Source organism: Tilletiopsis washingtonensis (assembly GCF_003144115.1).
Source record: "Tilletiopsis washingtonensis strain MCA 4186 unplaced genomic scaffold FA09scaffold_7, whole genome shotgun sequence".
Taxonomy (NCBI): Eukaryota; Fungi; Basidiomycota; class Exobasidiomycetes; order Entylomatales; genus Tilletiopsis; species Tilletiopsis washingtonensis.
Window position 1 is genome coordinate 780,026 of NW_020312004.1, and position 26,826 is coordinate 806,851.

General features: G+C 65.2%; 6 protein-coding genes across 6 annotated transcripts; 3 read left to right on the forward strand and 3 right to left on the reverse strand.

Moving 5' to 3' along the window:
* Positions 1-130: 130 nt before the first annotated feature.
* FA09DRAFT_329149 (MFS general substrate transporter) lies at positions 131-2,487 on the reverse strand. The gene is made up of 9 exons (XM_025742053.1): positions 2,161-2,487; positions 1,942-2,104; positions 1,221-1,884; positions 1,119-1,170; positions 840-1,067; positions 740-778; positions 555-685; positions 413-502; positions 131-346 (listed from the first exon to the last, which is right to left on the reverse strand). Exons 1-9 carry the CDS (start codon positions 2,405-2,407, stop codon positions 188-190), a joined length of 1,773 nt encoding a protein of 590 aa, XP_025599500.1. The 5' UTR covers positions 2,408-2,487; the 3' UTR covers positions 131-187.
* A 213-nt stretch (positions 2,488-2,700) lies between these two features.
* Positions 2,701-6,162, forward strand: FA09DRAFT_345667 (hypothetical protein). Its single transcript, XM_025744706.1, has 7 exons — positions 2,701-3,040; positions 3,095-3,213; positions 3,267-3,333; positions 3,388-4,551; positions 4,608-4,812; positions 4,869-5,125; positions 5,188-6,162. The coding sequence occupies exons 1-7, from the start codon at positions 2,828-2,830 to the stop codon at positions 5,764-5,766; spliced, it is 2,604 nt and encodes an 867-aa protein (XP_025599501.1). The 5' UTR covers positions 2,701-2,827; the 3' UTR covers positions 5,767-6,162.
* FA09DRAFT_359816 (hypothetical protein) lies at positions 5,848-7,699 on the reverse strand. The gene is made up of 8 exons (XM_025745167.1): positions 7,507-7,699; positions 7,375-7,457; positions 7,190-7,308; positions 6,800-7,124; positions 6,584-6,742; positions 6,498-6,546; positions 6,263-6,445; positions 5,848-6,204 (listed from the first exon to the last, which is right to left on the reverse strand). The coding sequence occupies exons 1-8, from the start codon at positions 7,535-7,537 to the stop codon at positions 5,864-5,866; spliced, it is 1,290 nt and encodes a 429-aa protein (XP_025599502.1). The 5' UTR covers positions 7,538-7,699; the 3' UTR covers positions 5,848-5,863.
* Positions 7,700-7,883: 184 nt separating this feature from the next.
* On the forward strand, positions 7,884-11,973 carry FA09DRAFT_329152 (WD40 repeat-like protein). The gene is made up of 5 exons (XM_025742054.1): positions 7,884-8,111; positions 8,170-8,694; positions 8,767-9,545; positions 9,604-10,235; positions 10,298-11,973. Exons 1-5 carry the CDS (start codon positions 7,935-7,937, stop codon positions 11,920-11,922), a joined length of 3,738 nt encoding a protein of 1,245 aa, XP_025599503.1. The 5' UTR covers positions 7,884-7,934; the 3' UTR covers positions 11,923-11,973.
* Positions 11,974-12,018: 45 nt separating this feature from the next.
* On the reverse strand, positions 12,019-13,386 carry FA09DRAFT_329153 (RING/U-box). The gene is made up of 6 exons (XM_025742055.1): positions 13,269-13,386; positions 13,099-13,143; positions 12,889-12,993; positions 12,289-12,359; positions 12,200-12,214; positions 12,019-12,131 (listed from the first exon to the last, which is right to left on the reverse strand). The coding sequence occupies exons 1-6, from the start codon at positions 13,332-13,334 to the stop codon at positions 12,119-12,121; spliced, it is 315 nt and encodes a 104-aa protein (XP_025599504.1). The 5' UTR covers positions 13,335-13,386; the 3' UTR covers positions 12,019-12,118.
* Positions 13,387-13,572: 186 nt separating this feature from the next.
* FA09DRAFT_345669 (hypothetical protein) lies at positions 13,573-26,485 on the forward strand. The gene is made up of 30 exons (XM_025744707.1): positions 13,573-17,458; positions 17,522-18,630; positions 18,717-18,986; positions 19,039-19,133; positions 19,187-19,365; positions 19,456-19,608; positions 19,678-20,161; positions 20,242-20,373; positions 20,470-20,847; positions 20,907-21,107; positions 21,159-21,363; positions 21,421-21,483; positions 21,543-21,702; positions 21,762-21,877; positions 22,056-22,129; positions 22,297-22,532; positions 22,735-22,940; positions 23,397-23,468; positions 23,596-23,665; positions 23,763-24,353; positions 24,507-24,638; positions 24,791-24,826; positions 24,985-25,079; positions 25,142-25,449; positions 25,511-25,526; positions 25,583-25,781; positions 25,840-25,888; positions 25,963-25,979; positions 26,057-26,088; positions 26,154-26,485. The coding sequence occupies exons 1-30, from the start codon at positions 13,644-13,646 to the stop codon at positions 26,171-26,173; spliced, it is 9,513 nt and encodes a 3,170-aa protein (XP_025599505.1). The 5' UTR covers positions 13,573-13,643; the 3' UTR covers positions 26,174-26,485.
* Positions 26,486-26,826: the final 341 nt, after the last annotated feature.

The window sequence follows — 26,826 nt, forward strand, 5'->3', positions numbered from 1 at the left end:
CTGCCGGCGCCGCGAAGGCCGCGGCAACTTTCAAGCAGAGCCGCGGGTAAACTCTGGCCACACCCTCTCCTGCCTGTCTCCCGCACCGCTCCTTCCTTTTCTCTCTTGACTGCACAGTTGTGCTGCGTGGGTCATCATCACAATCTATCATTCGGGTCGTTCTGATAGACAAGCGAGGCCACAGCATCTATGCGCGCTCTTCTTGCGAGGCCGCCGCCGCCGGACCAGCCGGCGCGCCCTCCTCGTCCGCCTTCTTCTCGCCGCCGAGCGAGTGCTCACGCACGCCCATGCCGAGCAGGATGCACAGCACAGACAGCACCGTCACTGCGAGCATCATGCCTCGGAACTGGAGGAGGCAGCAGGGGCGGGTCAGCAATGGCATTGCGATGCACTCAGGCGAAAGCTGACTCACCGCAAAGGCGTACGATGCTGTCGCTTCCTTCTGCAGCTTGTCGCCCAGGCGCAGGATGTACGTCGTGTCATGCCGCAGGCGCTCGATGGTCTGCATAGCCAAGTCAGCATGCGTCAAGGGAGCCAAAGCGTAGCCCACGCACCTCGCGGGCGTGCGGACCAGTGATGCGTGCGTTGAGCTGGGTAGCCAGCAGCTCTTGGAAGAGCGCGCCGAGCAGCGAGAGGCCGACGACCTGGCCGAGACCGCGCATGAGGTAGATGAGGCCATTGGCGGCTGCGAACAGAAATCAACAGAGGGCCTGCTGTGTCTTTGACAGCCGCTACGCACCTGCCTGGTCCGCGCGTCCCAGCGACGAGATGACCGCGACTGTTGCGCAGGGTCAGCTGCCTGCGACGTGTGCCTTTGTTCATTGCCGATACCAGCTCACCGAGCATGATGGTATAAGCGCCCGCTCCTCCTCCACAGGGAGTAATTCCGAGCCACGTGCCGATGTCCGACGTACGTTCGTTCCACGTCGCCAGGTACGCCGTGCTCGTCACCGTCGCCACGTTGCAGGCGAGCAGGAGCCACCAGTATCTGCCTGACCACTTCATGTACAGTCCGGCACCGACGGAGCCGAGAGACGTGAAGACGGACAGTGGAATGAAGTGCAGGCCTGAGCAGACTGTCAGTTGGGCTACTGCGGCGGCGAAGCGGCGCGACGCACCGGCTTGGCGCGGGGACTGCAGCAGCACCGCCTCGAAGTAGAGCGGCAGGTGCTGGAGGGAGATGAGCGCGAAGCGGAGTGCAGACGTGGCGGGGCACTCACGAAGAACAAGCCAGTGATCGCCGCCGAGGAGAGCAAGTAGAACAGCGAAGCACAGACCGTGGTGCGCTGGCGTAGAAGGCGCAGCGGCAACACGGGCTCCTTGACGATCGACTCGACGTAGACGAAAGCCGCAGCGAGCAGCGGGAAGGCGAGCAGGCAGCTGTACACTGCCGGGTGCGAGAAGGGCAAGCGCGAGGCAGAGAGCAGCGAGAGGCCAAAGAGCAGCGAGAGCAGACTCGTGACGAGAAAGAGGGAGCCAAGTAGGTCCATGCGTCCGAGGAGCGTCATGGCGCGCGAGGAGAAGCCGGCGGTCGACGTTGGACCCGACGATGAGGGGTGTGGAGGCAGACGCAGGAAGATGACGATCGCCAGCGTCGAGAGACCCAAGAGCGGCACCTGCACGCCGAACGCAGCGCGCCAGCCGAGCGCCTCGGTCAAGAAGCCGCCCACGGGACCGCCGAGGGCCGAGCCGATCGAGAAGATGATCTGCGTGAGGCCTTGGAAGAGGCCGCGCTTGCGCAGCGGCAGCAGATCGGTGAGGATGATGCTCGTGCACGTCAACAGCCCACCGCCGCCCATGCCGGCCACGGCGCGTGCGGCGATGAGGTACGCCATCGACGTGGCGGTTGAGCAGAGGCCTGTGCCGAGCATGAAGAGGACCAAGCTGCGAGAGAGAGAGCGTCAGCCGCTGCAGAAAGTCACCAGCCCGTGTGACACGCACGCAGTCAGGATGGCGGGCTTGCGTCCGACAACGTCCGAAAGCTTGCCGTAGATGGGCGAGAAGACGCAGGTGGAGAGCATGTACGAGAGGCCCAGCCAGGGCAGCAGCTCGGCGGCGCTGAAGGACGACGAGATGGAGCTGACGAGCGTGACGGTCAAGGTGCCTGCGTGGAGGATGGTGAGCTGCGAGACCGCTGGACCTCCTGCAGGACACACGCACCGTCCAGCGCTGCGAGGAAGAGGACGGTGAAGAGCGAGAGGATCGAGGGTACAAGGATGGACAATGGCAGTGCTTCCTTTGCACGCTCGAAGGCCTCGTGCTCGGCTTCGGCATCTGCTGGCGCCGGCTCTGCCGTTGTGGATCCGCCTGGACTGACTGCCTCGGACGAGGAGTCGGCCGAGGCGCGTGCTGCCTGCGGGGCCAGCAGCGGCGTGCGCTCGGACGCGGCGGGCGCGGAGGACGCCATCGTGGATCGGAGTGGCCTGCTGTGCTTGAGCGAGGCAGAACCTTGAGCGTGCGAGCTGCGTCGTCTTGCTGGTCGTGGTGAGGACGCAGAAAAGTGCTCCTCTCGAAGATATCGGCCGGCCGCTTGGCACCCTGGGGGCGCTAATCGGCACCCCGCGGCTTCGGCAGCGGACATACGGCCGCGGCGCGGGGTGCGGCCGTGTGCCGTGGTGCTTACGTGAGCCAGCTCCTCTCTGCGGTGCCACACCTGCAGGCCGACGGCGCCGCACCTCGAGCTCCTCGGCCTCCTCACAGATTGCCGACACTCGCCGACACCTCCTGCACTCGGGCTCTCTTGATTGTCCTTCTCCCGCCGGGCGCCCGATCATCGCGATAGCGCCGAGTCCGCCACGACGGCAAGCCGAGCCTGAGCCTCGCCAGCATGGACGGCGCTGCCGGGCCGTCGCGCGCCCACTACGACGCCAAGCATGATGGTGCGGCTGCCGCCGCCGCGCCGCCGCACCACCGGAGCGCCAGCATCGCCGACGGCGAGCGCAGCTTCTCCGAGGCGCGCGACGTGTCGCCCAGCAGCGGGCCCGCCGGCGCCGAGGAGAAGAAGAACAAGACGAGCTGTCTGGCGTGCCGCGAGAGCAAGGTGAGCGGCGAGCATGTCCGTCCGTCCATGCCGCTTCTCACCACCACCGCGCAGGTCCGCTGCATCCCGCCGGCAGGGGCCGTTCTCGGCGCCGGCGCATGCGTGCGCTGCCTGAGGCAGGAGCGCGAGTGCGTCTTCAAGGAGCACAAGCGCGGACGCCGCCCGGGCAAAGTGTGCGTGGCCTCTCAGAGTAGCCTGCCGCCGCAAGGCTGAGGCCTTCGCACAGCAAACACGCCCAGATCGACCGCCGCTGGACGGTGCTCGTGAAGCTGCTCGACGAGCTCGCAGAGCTGGTGCGTCGAGACGTGCGCTGACAAGTGCGTGCAGAGCTGACGACCGCTCGCCAGACGTCCGCGGTCGCCGACACGTCGGGTGCGGCGTTGGTGCGATCGCTGCGCTACCAGGTCCTCTCCTCCTCGGCCGTGTCGACCACAGAGCTAGGCATCGATACGATGTCTCCTCCACCGCCGCCGCCGCCCGTAGCAGAGAGCAGCGAGAGCGTCGTGGCGCGCTCGCAGGCGTACTACTCGCGCCCGGCCCATCACGCGCGCAGCGGCGTAGGCAGTGCCGTCAAGCTGGTCGAGCTGGAGGACTCCGAAGCGCAGGGCGTCGTGCCAATGGCCATCGAGACGCTCACCAATCCCTTGAAGCTGCTCGCGCAAGCCAGCGACACGGTACAGGAGGAGGAAGATCGCCGTCGTGGCCGGCTGTCGAGCCACCGGCGAGAGCTGGAGAGCGCAGAGCAGCCGCTGGCACGCCGCTCGAGCAGAGCGGCTGCCACGGACAGCATCAACTGGCGCTCGTACTTCATGCGCGGCATCTTCAACGTGCAGTACGATGTCGGCCCTGACCTCGACCCCATCGAACGCGGCATCATGACGCTGCAGCAAGGCGTCGAGCTGGTCGACTGGTTCCAAAACAACCTATCCACCTTTGTGCACATCTTCGACCGCGATCTCTGCACGTTCGACTACATTCAGCGTCGCTCGGCCTTTCTCCTCACCGTCGTGTGCGCCACGGCGGCAGAGGTGATGCCAAACACGGCGTCGGGCCTGCATGCTCGTCTGCGCAAGCACGTCGAGCATCTGCAGCCCATCATGCTGTGCGGCGGCTACAAGAGCGTGGAGATCTCACAGGCATGCTGCATTCTCGCGCAGTACTCGCCTCTGGCCAAGAGCGCGACCGACGACCCCACCTTCTCGCTGCTCGGCACCTCGGTGCGCATGCTCTGCGAGATCGGCTCCAACCTCAAGCTCTACTCGTACGACCCGCCGCCGCCGCAGCTCACGCAGCCACAGCAAATTGAGAAGCAGCATCGGCAGACGCGCAATGCCGAACGCCTCTGGTTCGGCCTCTGGCTCTTCTCGCAGCACATCTCCAGTCACACTGGCCAGCGGCTGGGCCTGGCAGATGACGGCAGCATTGCTAGCTGCGGCGGCTGGCACAGGCGGCCGAACGCCGCGCCACAGGACGCATGGCTGATCGCGTCGATCGCACTGCGTCGCATCGTCGTGAGTCTATCTCGGAAGTTGCGCTCCTCGTCCCTGCTGACAATGTCCCTCGATAGAGCCGCGCAACGGACTCCTTCCACGCTCAACTGCGCCGCGCCATGCCGCCCAATGCTACAGACGGCCAGCCCAAGCCGCCAAGCCTCGGCACGGGCGAGGGCGCGTTGGGCTGGGAGCTGCAAGTCGACTTCTTCCGCTCGACGGTGCTGGCTGATCTCAAGCGCTGGGAGGCCGAATGGCTGACGCCTCAGGAGTCAAGCGCATGTGAGCACATCGTGGCGTGGCTCGAACTTGCGTAGCTGATGCGCCTGCGCCCGCAGCGTCGCATCCGACTCCCCTGCAGATCCTCGGGCCGCTTCATCTCGAGCAGGCGCGGCTCATAGCCCTCTCTCTGCCTCTCTACGGCACGCAGTTTGGCTCGCAGGACATGCCCGAGACGCTCATGCCGCACTACCGCGATGCCTATGCCGCCGCCCTCTCGTTCCTCTCCATCGTCGTGGACCGCTGGGCACTGCTTGCGCATCTCGACAACGGACAGGTCGCTACAGTGACGTACATGTGTGTGTTCGCCCTCAAGGTGAGTTCCTCGCGTGTTGTTGCCGCGCTTGAGCCACTCGCTGATGCGTGCCCCGGCTCCAGCTCGCTTCGGGCGCGCAGAACGCTCCGCTCATGGCCTTCGTCGACCTTGCTCGCGTGGAAGATCTGGTGCGGACGATCTGTGTGCGCCTCCAAGGCTGTCCGCGTGACGTGCCACGGCACTACGCGTGCTACCTGGAGGACGTGCTCGAGCGCTGGCTCGGGCGTCCCAGCAGCACGGCCGGTGCGATGGGCAGCGAGTCTCGCTTGCGCCATGCGCCCGTCGACGCTAGACATGCCCCGCCTGGCGCTCATCACGCACATCATGCGGCGCCGCAGCAAGGCGACTCGGACGCTTCAACGTACGGTGTCCCCTTCCGCGGGCCGGGCCTGGCTTGGCAGCACCAAGGCATGTCCTGGTCCGGCAGCAGCGTCCGTCAGACGACGGGCTTCGCCCCGCCTCACGGTCGCGAGGCACCTGCGTCACACATGGGTCCCCTGCGCGAAGAGCCAGCACAGAGTGGCTTCGCCGATGTAGCCCCTGCGGCGCCGTGGGAGTCCAGTGGCTTCCCGCTCGACTGGTTCGGCCTCGATGGCCCCGTGCCGGCGCGTGACCCTATGAGCAGCTGGCCGCCCTCTTGAATGCTGCCTCTCATCATCCTCCACCCCTTCCCGCTGCGGCCCTCTGTAGCACACTTCCCGTCTCGTCCCGCCATACATATACACGCATGCAACGCAATCATAGTACAATCACGAAGCCCTCGCGGCTGCGCAGGGCCGCCAACACCTCGCGGATGTCGCAATCTGCCGGCGCCTGGCCGGCACGCATGACGAGCGTGCCGGCCGGCTCGATGCTCTGCGGCTCCAGAAAGCCAAGCGGCGGCGGAGACGGCCAGGGAATGTCCTCGTCGTCGCCGTCGTAGCTGCTCGGCAGCGGAAGTCTCTCCAGCTGAGGCGCGACGCTGCGAGCAGCGAGAAAGTCGGCGTGCGAATGCCACGCATTGGTGCGCGTGTCGAGCACTTGCGAAGGGGCGAACTCGGCCTTGTAGGCCATCTTCTGGCACGAAGGAATGTAGTACCCTGTCGAATCGCCCTAAATGAGCGACGAGCGTGAGCCGCGCGGGACAGCGATGCTCACCCATGTAGTACCACTCGAGACTGGGCTGCTGCTGCCTCAGCTGCTCGACAAGCGCAATTTCCCGCAGCGCGCTGATCTTGCCCAGCTGCAGATGTGCAAAGGCGGGGTCGTAAAAGAGATAGACGGACGACACGCAGTGCGGCAGTATGTCCAGCACGCCGACGGCGATCAGCTGGCCGTCCACTGCAGCGCGGACGTGAGTCGCCTGCCGGCTACAGCCCCGCATGGCACGCACAGCGATACTCGTGGTGCTGAAGGCCCAGGATCTTCTCGTTGGCCGGCACCTGCAATACAGACCGGAGTGAGCTGTAGTCCTGACACCACGAGATTCCGGCGACTCGCCTGAATGGGACTCTGGCATAGGAAGCGCTCAAAGCCCTTCCTCGTGACCTTGTCCTCGCTCTCGCGATGCACGCCCATCTGGTAGCGCGTGAAGAGCGCAAAGTTCTCCTTTGTCGCTCTGCCTGGCACGAGTGTGACCTGAGCGAGCAGCATCAGCGCCCCAGCGACTGAGCGCCGCAACTGAGCCGCATTCACCTGCAGTCGTGCGCTGCGCTTGCCGGGATGCACGTGCGGCAGAGTAGGAGCGACTGGCACGTCTGCTCTTCCAGCCTTGCGCGCCCTTCGCCATTCGAGAGCAATCCTGCCGCGCTCGAGATGTGTCGCTTTCGCATCTTGCGACGTCGAAGTCACGGGCTCACTCTCGATGTCCTGCCACGCCTTGACGACGTCGAAGGGCTGGCTGTACTTGGAGCTGGAGCCGGACGGGCTCGACGAAGCAGGCTCTGCATCAATGGCTGTGCGGAACGCAGCGAGCGCTCGTCGCTGTGATCTTGAGGCTTTGAAAGAGCTGGCCTTGAGCCTGCGGGCGAACAGCGTCAGATACAGGCGAAGAGACAGCTCGTGTCCGCCTGCTGAGCTGCGCACCGGATCGGATGTTGGGGACAGCACGTTCTGCTGTTGTCCGGATGGTAGCAGTAGCTGCCACTGCGCCGCCAGCCGCGGTCAATGAGGTCTTGATATGCCTGCGGCGTGAGTTGATGTGCCTTTCAGCAGTACGCCGTCAGCAGAGGTCTCCTCGAGGGATAGCGCCGCCGCCGTTGGGTTCTCACCCAGATGCCATAGGAGACGCTGCCCTTGTCCGCAGAGCGTTCACCGGGCGGCCCGCAGTAGCCACACGTCGAGGCACTCATGCCTGAAGCGTGTCAGCCCAGCAAGTGCCTGGACGGAGCACAGGCACTCACCGACGGGCGAGACCATGCTCACGCCGTCCATGGCGAAGACGCTCTGGCGAGGCGCCGGGCACCTCCACTTCTACACGGCGGAGAGGCGCCACAAAGGGAGCGCGCGAATCGCTGGTGACGCCTGCGACAGAAGCTGCAGTCTACACCGGCGCTGCAGCCTTGCGTTGCTCCTGAGACCGGGCTTGAGGTGGTGGAGCTGCCGCAGCGTGCGAGCGAGGCCGGGCTCGAGAAGGACGCCGCAGCCGCACCTGGTCCGAGCGCAGCGCACCTTGTATTCGCGGCCACTACAAAGCTATTCCGCCGCGCATTGGCGTTGTTGTAGTCCTGCCTCTGCGGGCCGAGTCCCGGCCTCCACTCTCTCCCCTCCTGCTTCCGCACCCCCACTCCCTCTCGAGCAGCTCGCGGGCCCACGCGCCCGACACACCGCCATGGCAGACGCCGCAGCACCGGGCACGGGCGCCGAGGATGTCTACCTCTCCGCGTCCGTCGCCCGCGGCAGCCACACGGCCGACAGCGTGCTGCTCTCCGTCGCCGGCACGCCGCTGCGCCTCCTGGCGTTCGCGGCACATCGGCGCATTGCGCTCTGCTACGGCATCGCCGAAGACGTGAGCAGCAGTGCGGAACAGCGGCTCCCTTGATCAGTGCTGAGTCGAGACGCGACAGAGCCTCGCTACGCACGCCTTCCTGCCCGCGCTGCCCAGCGCCATCACGGCGCTCAAGTTCGCGCATGCTCCAGGCACCCTGCCGCTCCTGGCCGCCGCGACGCAGGATGGCTCGTTGCGCATCTGGAGCGTCACTGCAGATGCAGATTCACCGCAGTCGTCACACCAACAGTCGCTCCACGCGAGTCTGCCTGCCATTGCGCGCTCGCTGCGCTGGACGGAGCTCGCATGCAGCGCGCCGGCCGCGCCGACTCGGGCGCTCGCTGTGCTGCGGCCCGACAGCGCAGCCAGCCTGGCCCGGGCAGTCTTCGTCTCTGCGCACGCGGACGGAAAGATCTGCGTCTGGAGCTTGAAGGATGGAGTGCTGCAGCAGCTGCAGCAGCTCAGCATGGAGGACGCTTCCGGGCGAGGAAAGGCCATGCCTCTGCCGATGGACGCTGCTTTGGCATTGTCGGGCTCGAATCTGTTCCTGGCCGTCGCCGGTACAGATGCGAAGATCACGCTGTTTGGAAGCAGCGCCGAGAAGGTGAGCGAGCGAAGACAAGCGCCCCGCAGATCGCGCGGCAGCGGGGCCTCAGACTCACATTCATGCTCGCAGCTTGAATTCTCCTCGCTCTGCGGCCTCTCGGGGCACACCGACTGGGTGCGGTCGCTGGACTTTGCCACACCAGAGCAGTCCTCGTCTGCGCTGCTTCTCGCATCGAGCGCGCAGGATGGAGCCATTCGGCTATGGCGCTTAGCCCAGAGTCAGGCCGAGTCAGGCTCTGAGGAGAGCGAGGCGGACACATTCGACGCCATGGCGCACCGACTTGAGGGAGGCACGCGTGATCGACCGCAAGACCTCGTCACGGCAGCACAGCGCTTCGCACTGGGTGAGCAGCAGTGGAGCGTGCGCTCCGATGCGTTGCTGGCCGGCCACGACAACTGGGTGACCGGAGTGCGATGGGCTGCACGCTCCGCCGACGGCCACCAGCCTGCAGCGCTGCTCTCGGCGAGCGCCGACAACAGCGTGATCCTGTGGGGCCCTGAGTCTGCGCTTGGTGCAGAACCAGGAGCGTCGCTGCCTTCATTCGGCGCGCACGCAGCGGGAGCAAGCGCCTCGCACGACACCTGGATGCCTCTGCAGCGCTTTGGCGACCTCGGCAATCAGGGCAGCGTGGCGCTAGGCTTCATGGGCGCTCTTTGGTGGCCGAGCACCTCTGGCGACTGCGGGCGCGCAGTCCTGGCGCACGGCTGGAATGGCGCGTTGCACCTCTGGACCGTCGACAAGGAGCAGTCTGCGGCGGCGTGGAAGGCACGACCATGCGGCACGGGACACTTTGAGGGCGTCAGGAGCGCACGATGGGAGCCGCAGGGTCGATACTTTGCCACTGGCTCGTGAGTGGGGTCCGCGCCTGATTTCGGTCCAGCCATGCCAGACTGACCACCCGCGCAGTTCCGACCGCACGACTCGGATACATGCGCCCTGCCAGCAGATCCTCGACGGCCGCGCCGTGCGATCATGGCACGAGATTGCACGTCCCCAAACGCACGGGCACGCGATTCAGTCGCTTGCATGGCTCGACCCACTGTCGCTTGCAAGCGCAGCAGACGAGAAGGTCATTCGCATTTTCGATGCTCCCTCAGGCTTCATCAGCAGCGTCCTCGCACTCGGTGTGCTGCCGGGCGCCGCGGCGAAGGAGCTGCCAAGCACGCCAAAGGCTGCCTTGCTCGCCTTTCACCTGCCAGACGAAGCACACCTGAACAACCCGCAACGCCTCGCTGCGGCCATTCGTAAAGCGGCAGCTGCAGCTGCCACTGCCTCGTCAAAAGCTGCACGCAAGCTCACCATCGTGGCCGTCTCGCCGCTCTTTGATGGTCTCGCAAAGGGACAGCCCCTCGCGCTCTCGTTTGCAGATGCCGAACGCTTCCTCAAATGGTGCTATGCCGAGGCGTGGAGTACGGCGGTCGAGCACCAGAGGCTCGACCTCTCCGTGCAGGTGCTGCTTGCGGGCTCTGCGAATGCTTCGCAGTGGCTTGCGCGCCACGTCACAGCCGCACCGCCGGCACGCTTCTACACTGTCGATGGTCAGTCTTGGCCCCACGGCGCGATCGTTGACAGCAGTTGATCCTTTGCTCCTGTCGCACAGACTCGTCCGCGGCCCTGCCGTTTGCCGCTGAGCTCGATCATCTTCTCGCAAACATCGAGACACAAGCGCTGGCGCCGAGCGACGCAGCCTCCTCCTCGACGCCGGCCTCAAGTCTCGACCGTGCCTCGTTCCCACAGCATCGCGTCGTCGCACTCGGCGGCACGTTCGACCACTTACACGTCGGGCACAAGATTCTCCTCAGCATGGCCGCCTTGCTCGCCACAGAGCGCATCATCGTCGGCGTCACCGACGACTCCATGCTCGCCAAGAAGAAGCACGCCGAGATGCTCGAGCCGCTCACCGAGCGTCTTGCTGCCGTCGATGCCTTCCTGACGGCGTTCCGATCGACCATGACGCCCCTCGTGCAAGACGTAGTGCAGCTGAGCGATGTCTGTGGACCAGCAGGTACAGATGCTGACGTTCAGGGTCTGCTCGTCACGGACGAGACACTGGCTGGAGCAGACATGATCGCCAAGGTGCGCTCAGAGAATGGCCTGGGCGAACTGCGACGCCACGTGATTGGCGTGATTGGCGCAGAGGGAGAGACGTCGATGCAGGGCGATGCGGCGCAACTCGCGGCTGCCAAAGTGGGCAGCACGGCCATTCGAGGCTGGCTTGCGAAGCGGCAGGCCGATTCGCCATCGAGCGGCGCCAGCGCGCACGCACAGCAAGAGGAGTTCCTTCGCTTGGCAGGCAGGAATGGCTCAAGACCCGTCGGCGCTAGTGTTCCACCGCTTGGTCTTTCGAACCGTGCGCTGCACTCGGCAGACGAAGACATCGTCGAGCCACCTTCCGCCTCGGGACAAGCTCTCGGCACAGCGCAGCGCTCCGTCGCCGGCACCTTGACGCGTCCGCCCACGGAGGAGGAGCTGCACTCGACGACCCTCTGGCCCGAACTACACAAGATCTACGGTCACAATCTGGAGCTGCTGGCGCTCGATGCGACGGATGAGGGCAACTTGATTGCCAGCTCTTGCCAGGCCAAGACGGAGGAGAACGCGGTGGTGTATCTTCATCGTACGCGCGAGGAGGGAGGATGGAAGGAAGAGGCGCGCCTCGAAGGTCACACGCTCGGCGTCACAGCTGTGCGCTTCTCGCCGGACGGCAATGCGCTACTGACGGCAAGCCGAGATCGCACGTGGAGGCTGTACGAGCTGAGCGAGGGCAGGTGGCAGTACAAGGCGCACGAACGAGCGCACAAGCGACTGCTCAACGACGTCGCCTGGCTCTCGGACGGCTCGGGCTTTGTCACTGCCTCGCGCGACAAGACTGCCATCCTCTACCTGCGCGACAACGGCATCGAGGGCGAAGGCTTCAAAGAGCGCACACGCTTCAGTCTGCCACAAGGCGGCGGATGCACGGCCGTGTCGACGGCTCATGACCATCGAACTGCGCTCGGATGCGAGAACGGCGACGTGCACATCTTCGCGCCTCCACGCGCTGGCGATTGGCACGAGGCAGGCGAGCCGACGACACTGCTGCTGCAGGCTCATCATACCGAGGCAGTGCATGAGCTGGCATGGCAGCCGTTGCAGCGATCCGCCCATGCAGACGAGGAGCAGGAGCCATTGCTGCTCTCGGTGGGCGCTGACGCAGCTATCCGTCTGACTCGCATATGCCTGTAGGCTGCCGCTCACCCCACGCCAATGCAAATGCGTCATCATGTGAAAGGCGCTGGCATGTCGAGTGTGTGAAGGTGCGAATGAGCAGACGCGCTGCGTCGGCTGGTATTGGTACAGAGAGAGTGCTGGGGACGAGAGCCGGGAACGGAGGTGCGAGGGCGAAGCGGAGGCGGAGGGAAAGGAGCGCTGCGCTGCTCTCTCAGCGACCGTACCTGTGAGAGGGAGGCGTCAGCTTGTGCTCGTCTCTTCGCAGCGCACAGAGGAAAGAGGCGGCACGTACTTCTGCAACTCCCACCTGTCACACGAGGAGGACGTACGTCAGCTCAGCAGCCAGAGAAAGGAGGGGAGAGGGGTTGTTCAGCAACTCACTCTCTGTTGTCGAGCGGACAGACCTGGCGCGTCTTGAGCCAGCGCGAGATGCAGTGGAAGTGGAACGCGTGCTGCAGACGGGCAGGGCGAGGGGGAATGTCAGCCGTTGCGGCGGGGGATGACAGGGCCCCGCACGCTGCCTAGGGAGAGCAGCACGACGGCCTTCTCCCTCGCACTGTGTCACTCCCCCATCCTGCCCTCTCTCTACCGGTCCCTCTTCTCACCGCCTTCGCCACCTACTACCCTCCCCCCGCTCCCGGCGACTCGTTGACGCCCCTACTGTCGCTGCCCTCTGGCCGTAAGGAGAAGCTGCGCCAGCCAAATGGGAAGCGAAGCAAGCCCAATGCCCTAGAGCCGATGGATGCACAGCACTCTCCCACCGTCGCACCATCCCTCGTGCTCTCGCGACGCAAAGCTCGGTGGCCAGCCCAGGCGCAGCATGCCCTCTCCCCTTCTCCTCGCGTGCGCTGGCAAAGGAAGACGCGCACGCCTCCTCGTCAGGGCCTCGCACCCGCACCCGGCTGTCCCTTCATTCCAACTCTCCCATGCTCATCTCCTCATCCTGGCGTCTTCATCCCCCGACCCCCCATGCACACTCACATTGCACTGTCCCCACGCCACGGTGCACTCCTCCGTCGTGGCACTGCCCTGGTTGGCCTGGCACTCGATGCACAGGTCCATGATGTGGTTGCGGCAGATGGCGCACTGCGAGCGAGCGAGTGAAGGAGCGGAAGGGAAGCGCCATCGCCGTCAGCACGCAACGCAGAGGCAGAAGCTTGCAGCCAGCGCGCCGCTGCAGCCGCCACTCACGTTGTCGACGACAATGTCCCACGACCACAGACAGACGCTGTTCCACTGCGTCGACACACACAGAATGCGTCAGCGTGCGGTGGTGGCACTGCCCACTGCCACTGCCTGGGCACGGCGCAGGCGCAGGTGCAGCTCGCAGCCGCGCAGGGCCAGCAGCGCGCAGCACGCACCTTCTTGACCTGGAAGCGCGGCGGCTTGGCGGGCGCAGGCGCAGAGTCGACTTCCATGGCCGACATGACTGTGTGTGTCTTGCAGGGGAGAGTGATGCGGGTGAGTGCGGGAGGGAGGGCGGGCGGTGATGAGGAGAGGAAGCAGCAGCAGGCACGCGATGTCTGTGCGCGCTTGAGGATGGGGCGGAATACAGCGCGAGGTTGAAGTCAGGCATAAGGAGGACTACGGAATTGGCAGGCGCGCCGGGTGAAGTGGAGGCTGCGTTCGCTGTCCGTGCGTGCTCGCCGTTCTTCCTTCGTTCCCCACCACACTCCCTTGCTCGCTGTTCGCCGGCTCTCACGCAGAGCGCTCGTCGCTCTCTCTGCCGGCTCATCATGTCACGTCTGCGCCCGACGCCCATTCCCTCGGCCTATCCGCGCGGCGCCCCTCCTTCGCCTCCTCCCTCTCCCCCCCGGCCAGCCCTGCAACGGGCCGACAGCGCCTCTTCCTCGCACTCACATGGCTCGCATGGCTCGCACGACAGTTCGCATTCTTCGCACTCCTCGCACGAAGAGCGTCAACGCGAGGCCTTCCTCGGCGAGACGAACGGCCCGCCCTCGGCGGTGGGCCCCGTAGCTGCGGCCGTGGCAGTGCTGCTCGCGCTCTTTGCCTGTCAGGTTGTGGGCCTCTATCTCTTCACCCAGGGCTTTCTGCTGTCGCGAGTCACGCTCGATGGCACGGCCAGCTGCGAACGGCCGGCGAGGGAGAGCTGGCAGATGCCGGTCGTCGAGGCACTGTGGCAGGACGGAGCTGTGGATGCGCAGGCATGGGAGAAGGCGCTGGAGCAGAATGCCGAATGCACGCTGCCGGCGACGTACAGCCGCTCGCTGCTGCTCATCATCGATGCGCTGCGCTACGACTTCATTGCGCCGCTGCCGTCGTCGTCATCGCTCGACGACTCGAGCTGGGCGCCCTCTGCCTTCCACCACCACATCCTCCGCCTGCCCGCAGAGCTGCACGCGAGCGCCGCCGCACACACGTCCTTCCTCGCGCACTTCCACGCCGATGCGCCCACGACGACGCTGCAGCGTCTCAAGGGCCTGACGACGGGCACTCTGCCGACTTTCATCGATGCCGGCTCCAACTTTGCCGGCGCAGAGATCGACGAGGACAGCTGGCTGCGCCAGGTGCGTCTGGCTCAGCTGCGGCTGCGCGGCAGCGCGGCGGCGAACGGCACGAGGGCGGGCATGGGCATGATGGGCGACGACACGTGGCGCGCCGTCTTTCCGCGCATGTTCGACGCCGACTGGAGCTGGCCGTATGACAGCTTCAACGTGGAGGATCTGGACACTGTCGATCGCGGCGTCGAGGCGAGACTGCTGCCATTCCTGAGGCGCACCGGAGACTCGCCGAAGGACGCAGAGACGTGGAGCGTCCTCGTGGCGCACACGCTGGGCGTGGATCATGTGGGCCATCGCTTCGGCGCGAGCCACGCGAAGATGAAGGGAAAGCTGGGGGAGATGCAGGCGTTGTTGGAAAGCGTGGTCGAGGGACTGCCAGAGGATGCAGTGCTGATGCTGATGGGCGATCATGGCATGGACGAACGAGGCGATCACGGGGGAGATGGAGAACTTGAGACGGGCGCAGGGATCTGGATCTACTCCAAGACGCCCTCTGGCGCGCGGCAAGCACACGAGGCGGAGGTCGCAGCTCTCCTCTCCTCCGCTCCGAGCGGACACGACGCATTCGCGCCCTACACCTCCTTTGCTCCTCTCCCGTCTCCGCCCTTCTCGGCGCAAGGCCATCGATCGGTCTCTCAGATCGACCTTGTCCCCTCCATTTCTCTGCTCCTCGGCGTCCCCATTCCCTTCAATTCCCTCGGCACCGTCATTCCCGAGCTGTTCCCGCCGTCTTCCTCCTCGCCCGATCGGCTTTTGAGGGCACTGCGCATCAACGCTCTGCAGGTGCGCCGCTATCTGCGCAGCTACGCCGAGAAGTCCAGCGACTTGTCGCCGTTCGAGGAGGAGATGGAACGCGCTTGGAAGACGGCGATGCAGGCCGATGCAGCCTACGCCCAGCCGTCGTCGTCTCGCTCCGCCAGCGACGCGCAGAGCATCGCCGCTCGGCGGGCAGCCGCTGCAGCCTACCAGCTCTACACGCGCACCGCCCTCTCTCGCGCGCGCTCCGTCTGGGCCCAGTTCGAGATGCATCGCATGCTCGCCGGCCTCGTGCTCCTGGCACTCAGCGTCGGCAGCATTCTGCAGCTGCGCAGCGGCGCACTGAAGGGCTTGGTGCTGGGATGGGAGAGGAGAGAGGAACGCATCCAGCCGGCAACGCCGGGACGCAGAGGCGCGAGATTGCGCATTCGACAGCGGCGCTTTGCGAGGCGCACAGAGGGAGTCGAGCAGCTTGCGGCACACGTCGCGCACACGTCGGCTCGTGCAGCTGCGAGCTGTGCCCTCGTGGGCGCGAGCATCGGCGTCGTGAAGCACTTCCTTCCGAGCACGCACATGACGGCCATCTTCGGTGGACTCTCGATCCTCGACCTCAGTCTCTTCGGCGCTTCTGCAGGCGCGCAACTCGGGCTGCTACTACCTCAAACAAGCGGCTGGTCTCTCCCATCTTCTCGTCCGACTGCACTCGGCCTCCTCGCTCTCCTCCTGCCCGTGCTGCACGTCGTGGGTCTCGGCTCCGTCGCGTTCGTTGATTGGGAGGATCTCGGCGTTTCAGTGCTTCTGAGCATCGCTCTGCTCGCACGCGCAGGCAACGCCTATCTCTTTGCGCCGACGGCAGCGCTGCGCAACCGGCTTGTTCTGCTCGCCCTCGGCGCGGCACTCGGCATGCGCATCGTGGCGTTCAGCAGAGTGTGTCGCGAGGAACAAGCGCCGCATTGCCGGACGACGTTCTACGCTGCTGGGCAAGCAGGCGGCGGCGCCACCATCAACAGCGTCTGGACCATGGGAGGCGCTTACCTCGTCGCCCTCACTCTGCCTTCTGCACTCGGATGGGCACTCAAACGCTCCAAGTCCAACGCCGGCGTGGCGCCAGTCTTCCTGAGCTGGGTCCTGAGACCTACTCTGCTCCTCGGCGCCGGCTACTGGCTCCTCGATTGGGCAGCGACGGAAGAGTGGGGCGCCAGCACGCAGGTCTTCCTCGAGTGGCTCAAGCTAGCGGTGGCACGTGTGGATCTCGTCGCCGTCTGCGTCGTCGGACTAGCGTTTTGGGCCTTCAGTCCGCTCTGCATCGAGCTCAAGCAGGAGACGCTTCCGGCCGCGCCTCCTCAAGCCACCGACGCAGCCGCAACGGCATCGACCGCACCGAGCGCAGCAGCACAGCCTCAAACGCGCATGATTGTGCTGGGCTTTGCCAACAGTCTCGGCTCGCTCTACCTGCTCCTCGTGGCGCTCCTCACAAGCCTGCTCTTTCTGCTGGCGCAGCCCATGGGACAGCTCGTACTCGCGGCGGCGCTGCTTGTGCTGCTGGCCCTGGCCGAGCTGGGCGACAGCGAGCGCGATGCAGAGCTGTTGCGCTCGCGATTCCTCGAGGCTGCGCAGAGCAAGAAGTCGGCCGCCTCCGCCTCGTCAACGCCACAGCGTGGTGCCGCCCCGTCGCCAGCTGCCGGCTCATTTGCCGCCGCCGCCGCCGAAGCGGCCTCTGCGCCGCTCGGCTCTGCGGGTCCGCCGCCGCTCGTGGCGCCTCGGCTCATCGAGACGACGACGCTGGCACTGCTCGGCTGCGTGCTCTTCTTCGCCACGGGCCACCAGGCCACGTTTCCCTCGATTCAGTGGCGCGTCGCCTTTGTCGGCCTGCGCAGCGTCGCCTATCCTCTCTCGCCCGTGCTCGTGGCGCTCAATTCGTTTGGTCCGTCTGCGCTGCTGCCCGCCATCTCCATGCCGTTGCTGGCATTCTGGAACCTCTCGCCTCGTCCGCGTGGCGATCCCAACGCCGCCAAGCCAACGCGCATGCCGACGATCTCCCATCTGCTCGCGACAGCACTCGGCCTGCTGCTCTACCACAGCGTCGTCACGCTTGGCGCCGCCTTCTTTGCAACGTGGTTCCGCCGCCATCTGATGCTCTTCAAGCTCTGGACGCCGCGATACATGCTTGCGGCGGTGGAGCTGACGACGCTGCATGTGGGCTTGGTCATGGCGGTGGTGGGCGCGGGCATCGTGGCGAGCAAGGTGGGCCTGACGTTTGGCAGCGCGTTTGAGTGAGGGAGTTGAGGGAGTGAAATGAGATTGTGGCCATTCTCGTTGTGCTTGCTGTGTCTGAGGCATCATGGTGAAGCAGGGCCCATGAGAGTGAGAAGGAGAAACGCGGAGGGGCGAGGCCTGGCTGGGCGCGCGGCGCGCGGCGGGACGGCGAGGCGCGGCGCAGCAGCAGAAGGCCGAGTGCCGCGTCTGCGCATCTTGCTTCCCCTCCACCATCCTGCCCCCTGCCACAGCGCGGCGTCTGAGCCCACCATGGCCTCCTCTTCCTCGTCGCTGCGGCGCTGGATCTCCGACCACAGCATCAAGTTCTTCGGCATGTCCGAGAGCAGCATGATCGACTACATTGCCCTCACCGCCGCCTCCGCGCCCTCCTCCGACGCTCTCTTTGCCTCGCTCTCTGCCCTCGGCCTGCCAGCCTCGCCCGAGGGCGAGGCATTCGCCCGCCAGCTCTACGCAAAGACGCCGCGCCCCGAAGCGTCGGTGCCGCGCAGAGCCGAGGCGACGCAAGAGAAGGCAAAGGAGCAGACGCAGCGGTACGGCCTTATCCTCGACGACGATGCGCAGGAGCAGCTCGCAATCCGGCCAGAGAAGCGCAGGAAGAAGAAGAAGAAGCCGGAGGAGGGCGAGGGCGACGAGGCAGGTCCCTCGAAGCGCACGCGCGGTGCCTCGGAGCAGGCAGAGGCAGAGCCCGACGAGCCAGAGGAGGTGCGGCTGGAGCGCGAGCGCCTGCGCGACATTGCCGAGCGCGACGAGTTTGCCAAGCGCATGCGCGAGCGCGACAAGGGCGGCAAGGCGCTGGTGGAGGACCGAGGCTCGAAGCTGAACCCAGAAGTGGCCGCACGACGGCTACTGGCTGAGGATGCAGAGGCGCGCGCCGCTGCCATGCCCGGCCTGCGCGATCGCTCGCGGCAGGAATACCTCGCGAAGCGCAGTGCCCAGCAGCTCGAGCTTCTCAGGCTGGAAGTGGCGGACGAGGAGCGCTACATGCGAGGCATCAAGGCGACGAAGCGAGAGATCCGCGATCTCGAGTACAAGAAGGAGGTGCTGCGACTGGCCGAGGAGAGAGAGGGCATTCAGGATGGGCATGGAGGCTACATGATGCCCGAGGACTACATCACCGAGCAAGGCAAGCTCGACAACAAGAAGAAACAGGCGGCGCTGTATCAGCGCTGTGAGTCCGGCTCGCAGCACGCGCGATGGACGGGCCGTGCAGCTGCAGGGAGATAGGCTGAACTAGAGGTCTCGGGCGTACCACAGACGAAGACTCGAAGAACGAGCGCGCAGCGCATGCAACACACATCACCGACATTGATCTGTTCGAGCAAGAGCAGCTCACGAAGGCCAACTTCTTGCCGACTGCTGGCGCCGGGGCTGGGGCAGGGCAAGAAGAGGAGGAGTACGAGTACGTGTTTGACGAGGAACAGCGCATCAACTTTGTCATGCAGGCCGACCGCCTGGAAGATGCGTTTGGCATGGACGAGAAAGACGCCAAGCTGCAGGAGCAGATCAAGGCGGCCCAGAGCAAAGGTGAGGCGCAGAGGCAACTGGCAGGTGTCCGGTGCTGATCGCGCGAAATTAGCCGACTCGATCGACGCTACGCGCAAGTCCCTGCCCGTCTATGCGCTGCGCGAAGAGCTGCTCGAGGCGATTGCCGATTCGCAAGTGCTCATCGTGGTGCGTCTTCCTCCCCTCTCCCCCCTTTCCTTCCTCATCTGATCACTCCACAGGTCGGCGAGACGGGCTCGGGCAAGACGACGCAGCTGCCGCAGTTCTTGCATGAGGCGGGATACACAAAGGGGGGCATGAAGGTGGGATGCACCCAGCCGAGGAGAGTGGCGGCGATGAGTGTGGCGGCGAGAGTGGCCGAGGAGATGGGCGTCAGAGTGGGCAGAGAATGCGGATACAGGTGAGTTGGCTGCTAGCTTCGTCCGTCCAAGGGCGCCGGGCACCGGGCAGTTGGAACGAAGCAGCTGATGTCCTTTGCGGTACTTCGCAGCATTCGCTTCGAGGACTGCACATCCGACGTCACGGTGCTCAAGTACATGACGGACGGCATGTTGCTGCGCGAGTTCCTTACCGAGCCTGACTTGGCCGGCTACTCTGCGCTCATCATCGACGAGGCACACGAGCGTACACTCTCGACTGACATGTGAGTTTCACACGAGCGTCGGCGCGCACGCCGCCGCTCCGGTCCCGCTGACGCGTGGCGCACACGCAGTCTCTTCGGCCTCGTCAAGGATGTGGCTCGCTTCCGCCCGGATCTGAAGCTGATCATCTCGAGCGCCACCATCAATGCCGAGAAGTTCAGCGAGTACTTTGACGATGCACCAATCTTCTACGGTGAGCGAGAGAGCGCGCGGAGCGGCACAGAGGGCGCGTCAGCTGATGTCCGTCCCCTTGCGCCTTCAGTGCCAGGCCGCCGATTCGCCGTCGACATCCACTACACGCCTCAACCTGAGGCCAACTATCTGCACGCCGCCATCACGACCGTCTTTCAGATCCACACGTCGCAGCCCAAGGGCGACATCTTGGTCTTCCTGACGGGGCAGGACGAGATCGATGTGGCGATGGAGAATCTGGCAGAGACATCCCGGGCGCTGGGCAGCAAGATTGCAGAGTTGATCGTCTGCCCCATCTATGCGAATCTGCCGAGCGACATGCAGGCTAAGATCTTTGAGCCGACGCCGGAGGGAGCGAGGAAGGTGAGTCGAGCTAAGAGCCAGCTGCGGCGGCCTATCCCGCCGGACTCCGCCCGCACGCTGATGCCCTCTCCTGCCTCCAGGTCGTGCTGGCGACGAACATCGCAGAAACCTCCATCACCATCGACGGCGTCGTCTTTGTGATTGATCCCGGCTTCGTCAAGCAGAACTCGTACAATCCTCGCACGGGCATGTCGTCCTTGACCGTGGTGCCCGTGAGTCTCGACAGATGAGCGCGCAGAGAGGGAAGAAGGAAGGGTGGGGAGCCACGAGGAGCTGGTGTCGTGCTCACGCCCTTGCGCCACTGGCAGTGCTCGCGTGCCTCGGCCGATCAGCGAGCCGGTCGAGCCGGCCGCGTCGGACCCGGCAAGGCCTTCCGCCTCTTTACGAAGTGGGCGTTTGAGAACGAGATGGACGCGCACACGACGCCCGAGATCCAGCGCACCAATCTCGCAAACGTCGTGCTGCTGCTCAAGTCCGTCGGCATCGACGACATCTACAACTTTGACTTTCTCGATCCGCCGCCGACCGACACGCTCATGCGTTCGTTTGAGCTGCTCTACGCCCTCGGCAGCTTCAACGACAAGGGCGAACTGACGAAGCTGGGGAGAAGACAGGCCGAGTTTCCCGTCGATCCGGCGCTCAGCAAAGCCATCCTCGCCAGTGAGCAGTACAAGTGCACCGACGAGGTGAGTCCCCCGTCTCCCCTGGTTCCCTCTTTCTCAAAGCTCACGCATCCGCGCGCCAGGTGCTCTCGATTGTCTCGATGCTGCAAGAGTCCGGCTCGCTCTTCTACCGGCCCAAGGACAAGAAGCTGCATGCCGACAAGGCGCGCGCGGCGTTTGTGCGCCCTGGAGGCGACCACTTCACGCTGTTGAACGTGTGGGAGCAGTGGGTGGAGAGCAACTACTCGTACAGCTTCTGCATGGAGAACTTCGTGCAGCCCAAGGTGCGTGCCCTCCTCTCACATTACTGCACAGAGGCTGACGTCTCTTGGCAGGTCCTGGCGCGCGTCCGAGACATTCGCGACCAGCTAGCGCAGCTCGCCGAGCGCGCCGAGGTGCAGCCGCAAGCCAATCTCGACTCTTCCGACATTACGCCGATCCAAAAGGCGCTCCTGTCGGGCTTCTTCATGTCCACGGCGACGCTGCAGAAGGGCGGCGAGAGCTACCGGGCACTCAAGCAGAACGCCACCGTGCACATCCGTGAGTTGGAGTGCCGTGCAGCGAGAGAAGATGTAGAGCTGATGAGAAGATGGACAGATCCGAGCTCGTGTCTCTTCAAGCAAGTGCCGCCGCCCAAGTTTCTGCTGTACTACGAGCTCGGTGCGTCGACTGCCCCTTGGCCCCCTCTCTTCCTTCCACTGACCTTTCTCTCTGCACAGTCGAGACGTCGCGCCAGTACCTGCGTCAGTGCATGGAGTTCAAGTCCGAGTGGCTGCTCGAGGTCGCCAAGCACGTGTACACGCAGGCCGACATCGATGGCAAGCAGGGGCCGGCGGGGCGCAAGATGCCCAAGGGCCAGGGTGCCGCTGCGGTCGCCAAGTGACATGCGCGGACGGCAGGAGCAATGGCAGATGCGACGTCACTCTCTGCTAGCCTAGCATTGGCTGTGAGACAGAGAACCGTGTCTGCTCTGGGCGGAAAGCGAGCAGCGAGAGAGAGGATGCGAGCTGCAGCCGTGGGAGCAGCTGCAGAGCTGCTTTCGCCGGCCTGCCCAGTGAGCGTGGGAGCACGCCAGGCCGCTTCCTCCGCTCGAGGCCTGCCTCTGGCCGCAGACACACTCGCCCAAGCGCTGAGCGAGGCAGCTGACGAGGCCGAGTAGAATGCTCGAGGCAAGCTGCCGCTGCACATCGAGCACACTACATCTGCTGTGTCGCCTCTCCTACGTCTGCCAGACGTCGGCGATGAGAGGCAGACGAGCGCACAGGTCGCCCCTGCTCTCGCCGCCGCCGCGACCGCGCCGCTGATGGTCTGTGCACGCTGCAGCGCCGCGAGAGCCCCGCATCCGCCTCCTCTCCGCCGCCGCCGCACTGCCGCTGTGAGGCTCCACATCCGCCCGGATTGACCCCTTTCCGTCTCTTTCTCTCGTCAGAGTGAGCACTCTGCTGCTGCATCTGGATGCTGCCTTTGCCAGAGGTCGAGAGGAGAGGCGAGCTCGCTGCGGCAGAGGCAAGCTCCGCCGCTGCGGCGCAAGGCGCAGCACGGAAGACAAGCATGCAGCACCAGAGGATATCGCGGCTGCTCAGAGGCAGTCTCGCAGGCCGATGCGGCGCTCAAGCCTCGCCTCATGCTGCTGGCGCGATGAGATGCCGCCGCAGCGAGAGCAAGCGCGATGAGCACGCAACGGCGGAGCTGCTCTGTCCGCTGCAGCGGTGCGCAAAGCTGGCTGGCCAAGCGAAGCAAGCAAGCAGAGCGCAGCGCCAAAGACGGAGCGCAGCACTCGGCCGCCAGCGCTGCAGCTGCAGCGTCGCAGCCAGTCGCAAGGGCGGCTTGCCGCAGCAGCGGCGCTCAGCAGCGTGCAGCGGTCGAGCTTGCCGCTCTGCGCTGTGTCGCAGGCTTGTGCCTCAGCTGCAGATGCTCCTCTGCTCTCCTGCGAGCGGCGACATCGGCCATCCGGCGCTTCGGGCCGGGCGCGGCGTGCGGCGGAGTGCGAGTGTGGGGTAGCTCGCAGCAACGAGCGCCCGTGCGCCGATGCCCCCAGAGCGAGAGCGGAGGAGCGCCGCGCGGCCGGTCGCCGGGCGTAAACTTTAGCGCGCCGCGACGCGTGGAGGTGCGCCAAAGTGCGGGGAAGAGGCGCCTCGCCGGCCGCGCGCGCGGGCGGCCTCCATCTTTGTCCCAGACCAACAGCAGCGCAGCATCAGCCTCGCCCTCGCCGTCAAGGGTGCATCCGCCGGCCGGCCGGCCGCGAGAGGAGGAGAGATGGAGAGACCCACACGACTGTCCCACTGTCGCTGCCGCACCGCCGCACGCAGGCAGCTCAAGTGCAACACTCTTGCGCACCGGTGCATGAGAGCTTCGGCCAGCTGCAGCGCCCTCAGCGAGCCGGTGGCCGGACAGTGGAGGCCGAGAGTGCACGAGCCTCCTCTCATTTCTGCTCGGCGGAGCGGCAGGCGGGGACAGCGGATGATGAGGTCGCCTATAAGCAGCCTCTTCTCCGCACTCTCTACCTCGACACCTTCTCTCCCTCCTACCACACACACTCCTCACACCTCGCTCTACACATCACACACACGAAGCAACCCTCAGCATGTCGACGAAGCTCGACGCTCTCATCATCGGCGGTGGCTTTGGCGGTGTGGACTCGCTGAGTGAGTGCTAGGCGCAGCCGTAGTGGCGGAGGCCGAGGGAAAGGCGAAGCACGGATTGGCTCGCTCTCTGAAGATGAAGCTGCCTGAAGAAAGCTGCCATGCTGACGCTGAAGCTCCTCTGCACCAGTCCGCCTGCGCAAGGCCGGCTTCAAGGCCAAGATTGTCGAGGCCAGTCCCATCCTCGGCGGCACGTGGAGGTGAGTGTTGGCGCGTCACGCAGCTGTGTCGGAGGCCTCCTTACTTGCTCTCTCTCTCTTCGCAACGCCCTTGCTGACCCGCTCTCTGTGTCTCCAGCCTCAACCGCTACCCTGGCGCTCGCGTCGACTCGCCGATTCCGCTATACTGCCTGGACCACGAGGAGATCTGGGAGGACTTCACGTGGTCCGAGGTCTACCCGGGCTGGAAGGGCATCCGTCACTTCTTCAACCACGCCGACAAGAAGATGCAGATCTCCAAGGACGCCTACTTCAACACGCGCGTCTCCAAGGCGACGTGGAACGAGAAGAGCAAGACGTGGCACGTCGAGGCGATGGGCAAGGATGGCAAGCTGACGTTCGAGGCCAACTTCCTCATCTCGTGCCTCGGCTTTGCGTCGGCGCCAATGAACCCATTCGAGGGAGCAGAGACGTTCAAGGGCCAGATCTTCCACACGGGCAACTGGGACGAGAGCGTGGCGCCGGAGGATCTCACTGGCAAGCGCATCGGCGTCATCGGCACGGGCGCGTCGGGCGTGCAGGTCGCGCAGGAGCTCGGCAAGGTCGCCAGCGAGTTCAAGCTCTTCCAGCGCACACCCAACCTCTGCCTGCCCATGGGCCAGGCACAGCTGACGCCCGAGGCACAAGTGGCATTCAAGGCCGTCTACGCCGACATCCTGGAGAAGCGTCGGTGCGTGTTGCCGCTCTTGCCCACTCCTCCCCCCTCCCCTCGCCTCTCTTTGCCCACCCCTCGCCCCTCCCCTCGCCTCTCTTTGCCCACCCCTCTCCCCTCCCCTCGCCTCTCTTTGCCCCCACGCTCACCTCCCATCTCTTCTCACAACAGCCACACGTTCGCTGGCTTCCATTACGACTTTGACACGACGACGGACTGGCGGAAGCAGACCCCCGAGCAGCGCGAGGCCTTCTTCGAGAAAATCTGGGCGAAGCGTGGGTTCACGTATTGGTTGGGCACTTAGTGAGTGGACGGACGAGTGTTGAGGAGGTTCTCGGGGGCTGTGGTGGTTGCATTCGCAAGAGGCGTCGCACGACGCGGCGTGCGTTTGACGCGCGTCGCGCCCGCGACCGTGTGTGGCTTGAGATGAGCGCTGACCCCTCCTCTGTCGTCAGCCAAGACGTCTACTTCAACGAGGAGATCAATCGCGAGTGAGTGGGCCGGCGCGTGGAGAGCGAGAGAGGTGACGCGTGGCAGGGAGATGCTGCACTTGCATGCCATCGCCGTGTGACTGGCATGCATGCTGACAATGCCTCCGCCGCCCCCACCCCTCCTGCCTACCTCTACCTACGTCGATCGCCGCGCACAGGGCCTACAACTTCTGGCAGCGCAAGGTGGCCGAGCGCGTCACGGACCCCAAGAAGCGCGAGCTGCTGGCGCCCAAGGAGCCCTTCCACACCTTCGGTGCGCTTGTCTTGCTGCCCGTCAGGCTCTCTCTTTTCTGACGCCTGTTGCTCCGCTCGCAGGCACGCGTCGTCCCTCGCTCGAGCAAAACTACTACGAGGTGCTCAACGACCCCAAGGCGGAGATCATCGACGTGCGCTCCGACCCCATCGTGCGCATCGTGGAGAAGGGCGTGCAGCTCAAGTCGGGCCGCGTCGTCGAGCTCGACGTGCTCGTCTGCGCCACCGGCTTCGACACGCACAGCGGCGTGTACCGCAAGATCGACATTACCGGCGTCAAGGGGCAGAAGCTGGCGGACAAGTGGAGCCTCCAGAACGGCGTGTCGAGCAACCTCGGCATGACGATCCGGGGCTTCCCCAATCTCTTCTACGTGCGTACACTCGCTGCTGCTTGGTCACTCACCCGCTGATGCCTCGTCATCGTCGTCACAGCTCTACGGTGCCCAAGGTCCGTCGCTCCTCGCCCCCCCCCCCCTGGCTCTCCTTGCTGACGCCTCTCCGCAGCGCCCACGGCCTACTCCAACGGCCCCTCGACGATCGACATTCAGGCCAAGTGGCTGACGCAGACGATGGAGCACATGCGCGAGAAGAGCATCGCTTCGTTCGACGTCACGCCCGAGGCGGAGAAGGCGTGGTGTGATCGTGTGGAGGAGCTGAGCGCCAAGAGCCTGTTCCACGCCAGTCAGGGCTGGTACATGGGCCGGTGAGTAGCGCGGCGAGCAGTCAAGAAAGGGGGCAAGCGGCTGATGAGACACGCACAGCAACGTCAAGGGCAAGAAGGCCCAGCCTCTGAACTACACTGGCGGCATCGTGAGTCCTCCGTCCTTCCCCCTGCCTGTCATCATGTGCTGATGCCTCCTGCTCGTCGTCGTCGTCGTCATCAGCCGGCCTACATCAAGGAGTGCGTGCTTCTTCGCATCTCTCGCTGCCTCGCTCGCGCTTGTCACCTGCTCACACTCGCCCTCTTCGTCTCGGCAGCCTGGAGGAGTGCGCAGCACAGGGCTACAAGGGTGAGCCCTGTTTCCCTCTCTTCTCCACTGTCGACCACACACTGACGCTCATCACAAACGCCCAGGCTTCATCCTCTCGCACTGAGCCTTCAGCCTGCCTCTCGGCGACTCAACCTCGTCGCCGCCGCGGCCCCTGCTCGCTCTCGACAGCGCACGGGCTCGCTCGACGTGCTGCTCATCTACGACCTCTACCACTCTGCCTCTGCCTCATCTACTCTACCGACCCGACTCGATGCGATGCGATGCGCCTTTACCCGACGTCAGCTCGCCGTACGCGGCTGAATGCTACCACTACTCATCACCCCACGTCTTTGCGTCCTCGAGGGCGCTCGACGCGCCTCCGAGCCCACGTGCTGCGCTTCTCTTACCCCACGCCTCGAATGTGATGACCTCTACTCCTCTCTCGCTGCAGTGCTGCGCTGGAGCGCAAACCGGCCACACGTCATCCGCCGTGAGCGCCGAGATTCAGGAGTTGGGGCGAGCGGGCGTGGGCTCGGCGGTGCGTGCTGTCGGCGTGGGAAGGGCAGGCGGCGGCGCGCAGGCAGCCGAGAGTCGCGCACGCCGCGCAGCCGCCGCGATAGCAACTTTTTCCCACGCGGGCCGGCCAGGGCTTCGCCGGCCGCGCGAGCACCGTCAGTGCAGCGGTGCCTCAGCCCAAGTGCAAGCTGAGCGCAGTCTGCTGCGTGCTTGCTGCTGTGAGAGGCTGCTGCAACTGTGTGTGTGGCAGCCGCCGAGTGC

Excerpts from the sequence above, each read along its gene's own strand:
- FA09DRAFT_329152 (XM_025742054.1), top strand. The coding sequence starts at position 7,935 with ATGGCAGACGCCGCAGCACCGGGCACGGGCGCCGAGGATGTCTACCTC. Across the intron at positions 8,112-8,169 it reads GCTACGGCATCGCCGAAGAC|AGCCTCGCTACGCACGCCTT; the intron begins GTGAGCAGCAGT and ends GAGACGCGACAG. Across the intron at positions 9,546-9,603 it reads CGATACTTTGCCACTGGCTC|TTCCGACCGCACGACTCGGA; the intron begins GTGAGTGGGGTC and ends CCACCCGCGCAG.
- FA09DRAFT_345669 (XM_025744707.1), top strand. The coding sequence starts at position 13,644 with ATGTCACGTCTGCGCCCGACGCCCATTCCCTCGGCCTATCCGCGCGGC. Across the intron at positions 19,366-19,455 it reads GGCAGAGAATGCGGATACAG|CATTCGCTTCGAGGACTGCA; the intron begins GTGAGTTGGCTG and ends GGTACTTCGCAG. Across the intron at positions 26,089-26,153 it reads CGCAGCACAGGGCTACAAGG|GCTTCATCCTCTCGCACTGA; the intron begins GTGAGCCCTGTT and ends ACAAACGCCCAG.
- FA09DRAFT_329153 (XM_025742055.1), bottom strand. The coding sequence starts at position 13,334 with ATGTCGGCCATGGAAGTCGACTCTGCGCCTGCGCCCGCCAAGCCGCCG. Across the intron at positions 13,144-13,268 it reads CGCGCTTCCAGGTCAAGAAG|TGGAACAGCGTCTGTCTGTG; the intron begins GTGCGTGCTGCG and ends GTGTCGACGCAG. Across the intron at positions 12,994-13,098 it reads GGGACATTGTCGTCGACAAC|TGCGCCATCTGCCGCAACCA; the intron begins GTGAGTGGCGGC and ends GCTCGCTCGCAG.
- FA09DRAFT_359816 (XM_025745167.1), bottom strand. The coding sequence starts at position 7,537 with ATGGACGGCGTGAGCATGGTCTCGCCCGTCG. Across the intron at positions 7,309-7,374 it reads GCGTCTCCTATGGCATCTGG|GCACATCAACTCACGCCGCA; the intron begins GTGAGAACCCAA and ends TACTGCTGAAAG. Across the intron at positions 7,125-7,189 it reads TGTCCCCAACATCCGATCCG|GCTCAAGGCCAGCTCTTTCA; the intron begins GTGCGCAGCTCA and ends GTTCGCCCGCAG.
- FA09DRAFT_345667 (XM_025744706.1), top strand. The coding sequence starts at position 2,828 with ATGGACGGCGCTGCCGGGCCGTCGCGCGCCCACTACGACGCCAAGCAT. Across the intron at positions 3,334-3,387 it reads TCGACGAGCTCGCAGAGCTG|ACGTCCGCGGTCGCCGACAC; the intron begins GTGCGTCGAGAC and ends ACCGCTCGCCAG. Across the intron at positions 4,813-4,868 it reads GCCTCAGGAGTCAAGCGCAT|CGTCGCATCCGACTCCCCTG; the intron begins GTGAGCACATCG and ends CTGCGCCCGCAG.
- FA09DRAFT_329149 (XM_025742053.1), bottom strand. The coding sequence starts at position 2,407 with ATGGCGTCCTCCGCGCCCGCCGCGTCCGAGCGCACGCCGCTGCTGGCC. Across the intron at positions 1,171-1,220 it reads CGATCACTGGCTTGTTCTTC|CACCTGCCGCTCTACTTCGA; the intron begins GTGAGTGCCCCG and ends ATCTCCCTCCAG. Across the intron at positions 779-839 it reads CGCTTATACCATCATGCTCG|TCGCGGTCATCTCGTCGCTG; the intron begins GTGAGCTGGTAT and ends CCTGCGCAACAG.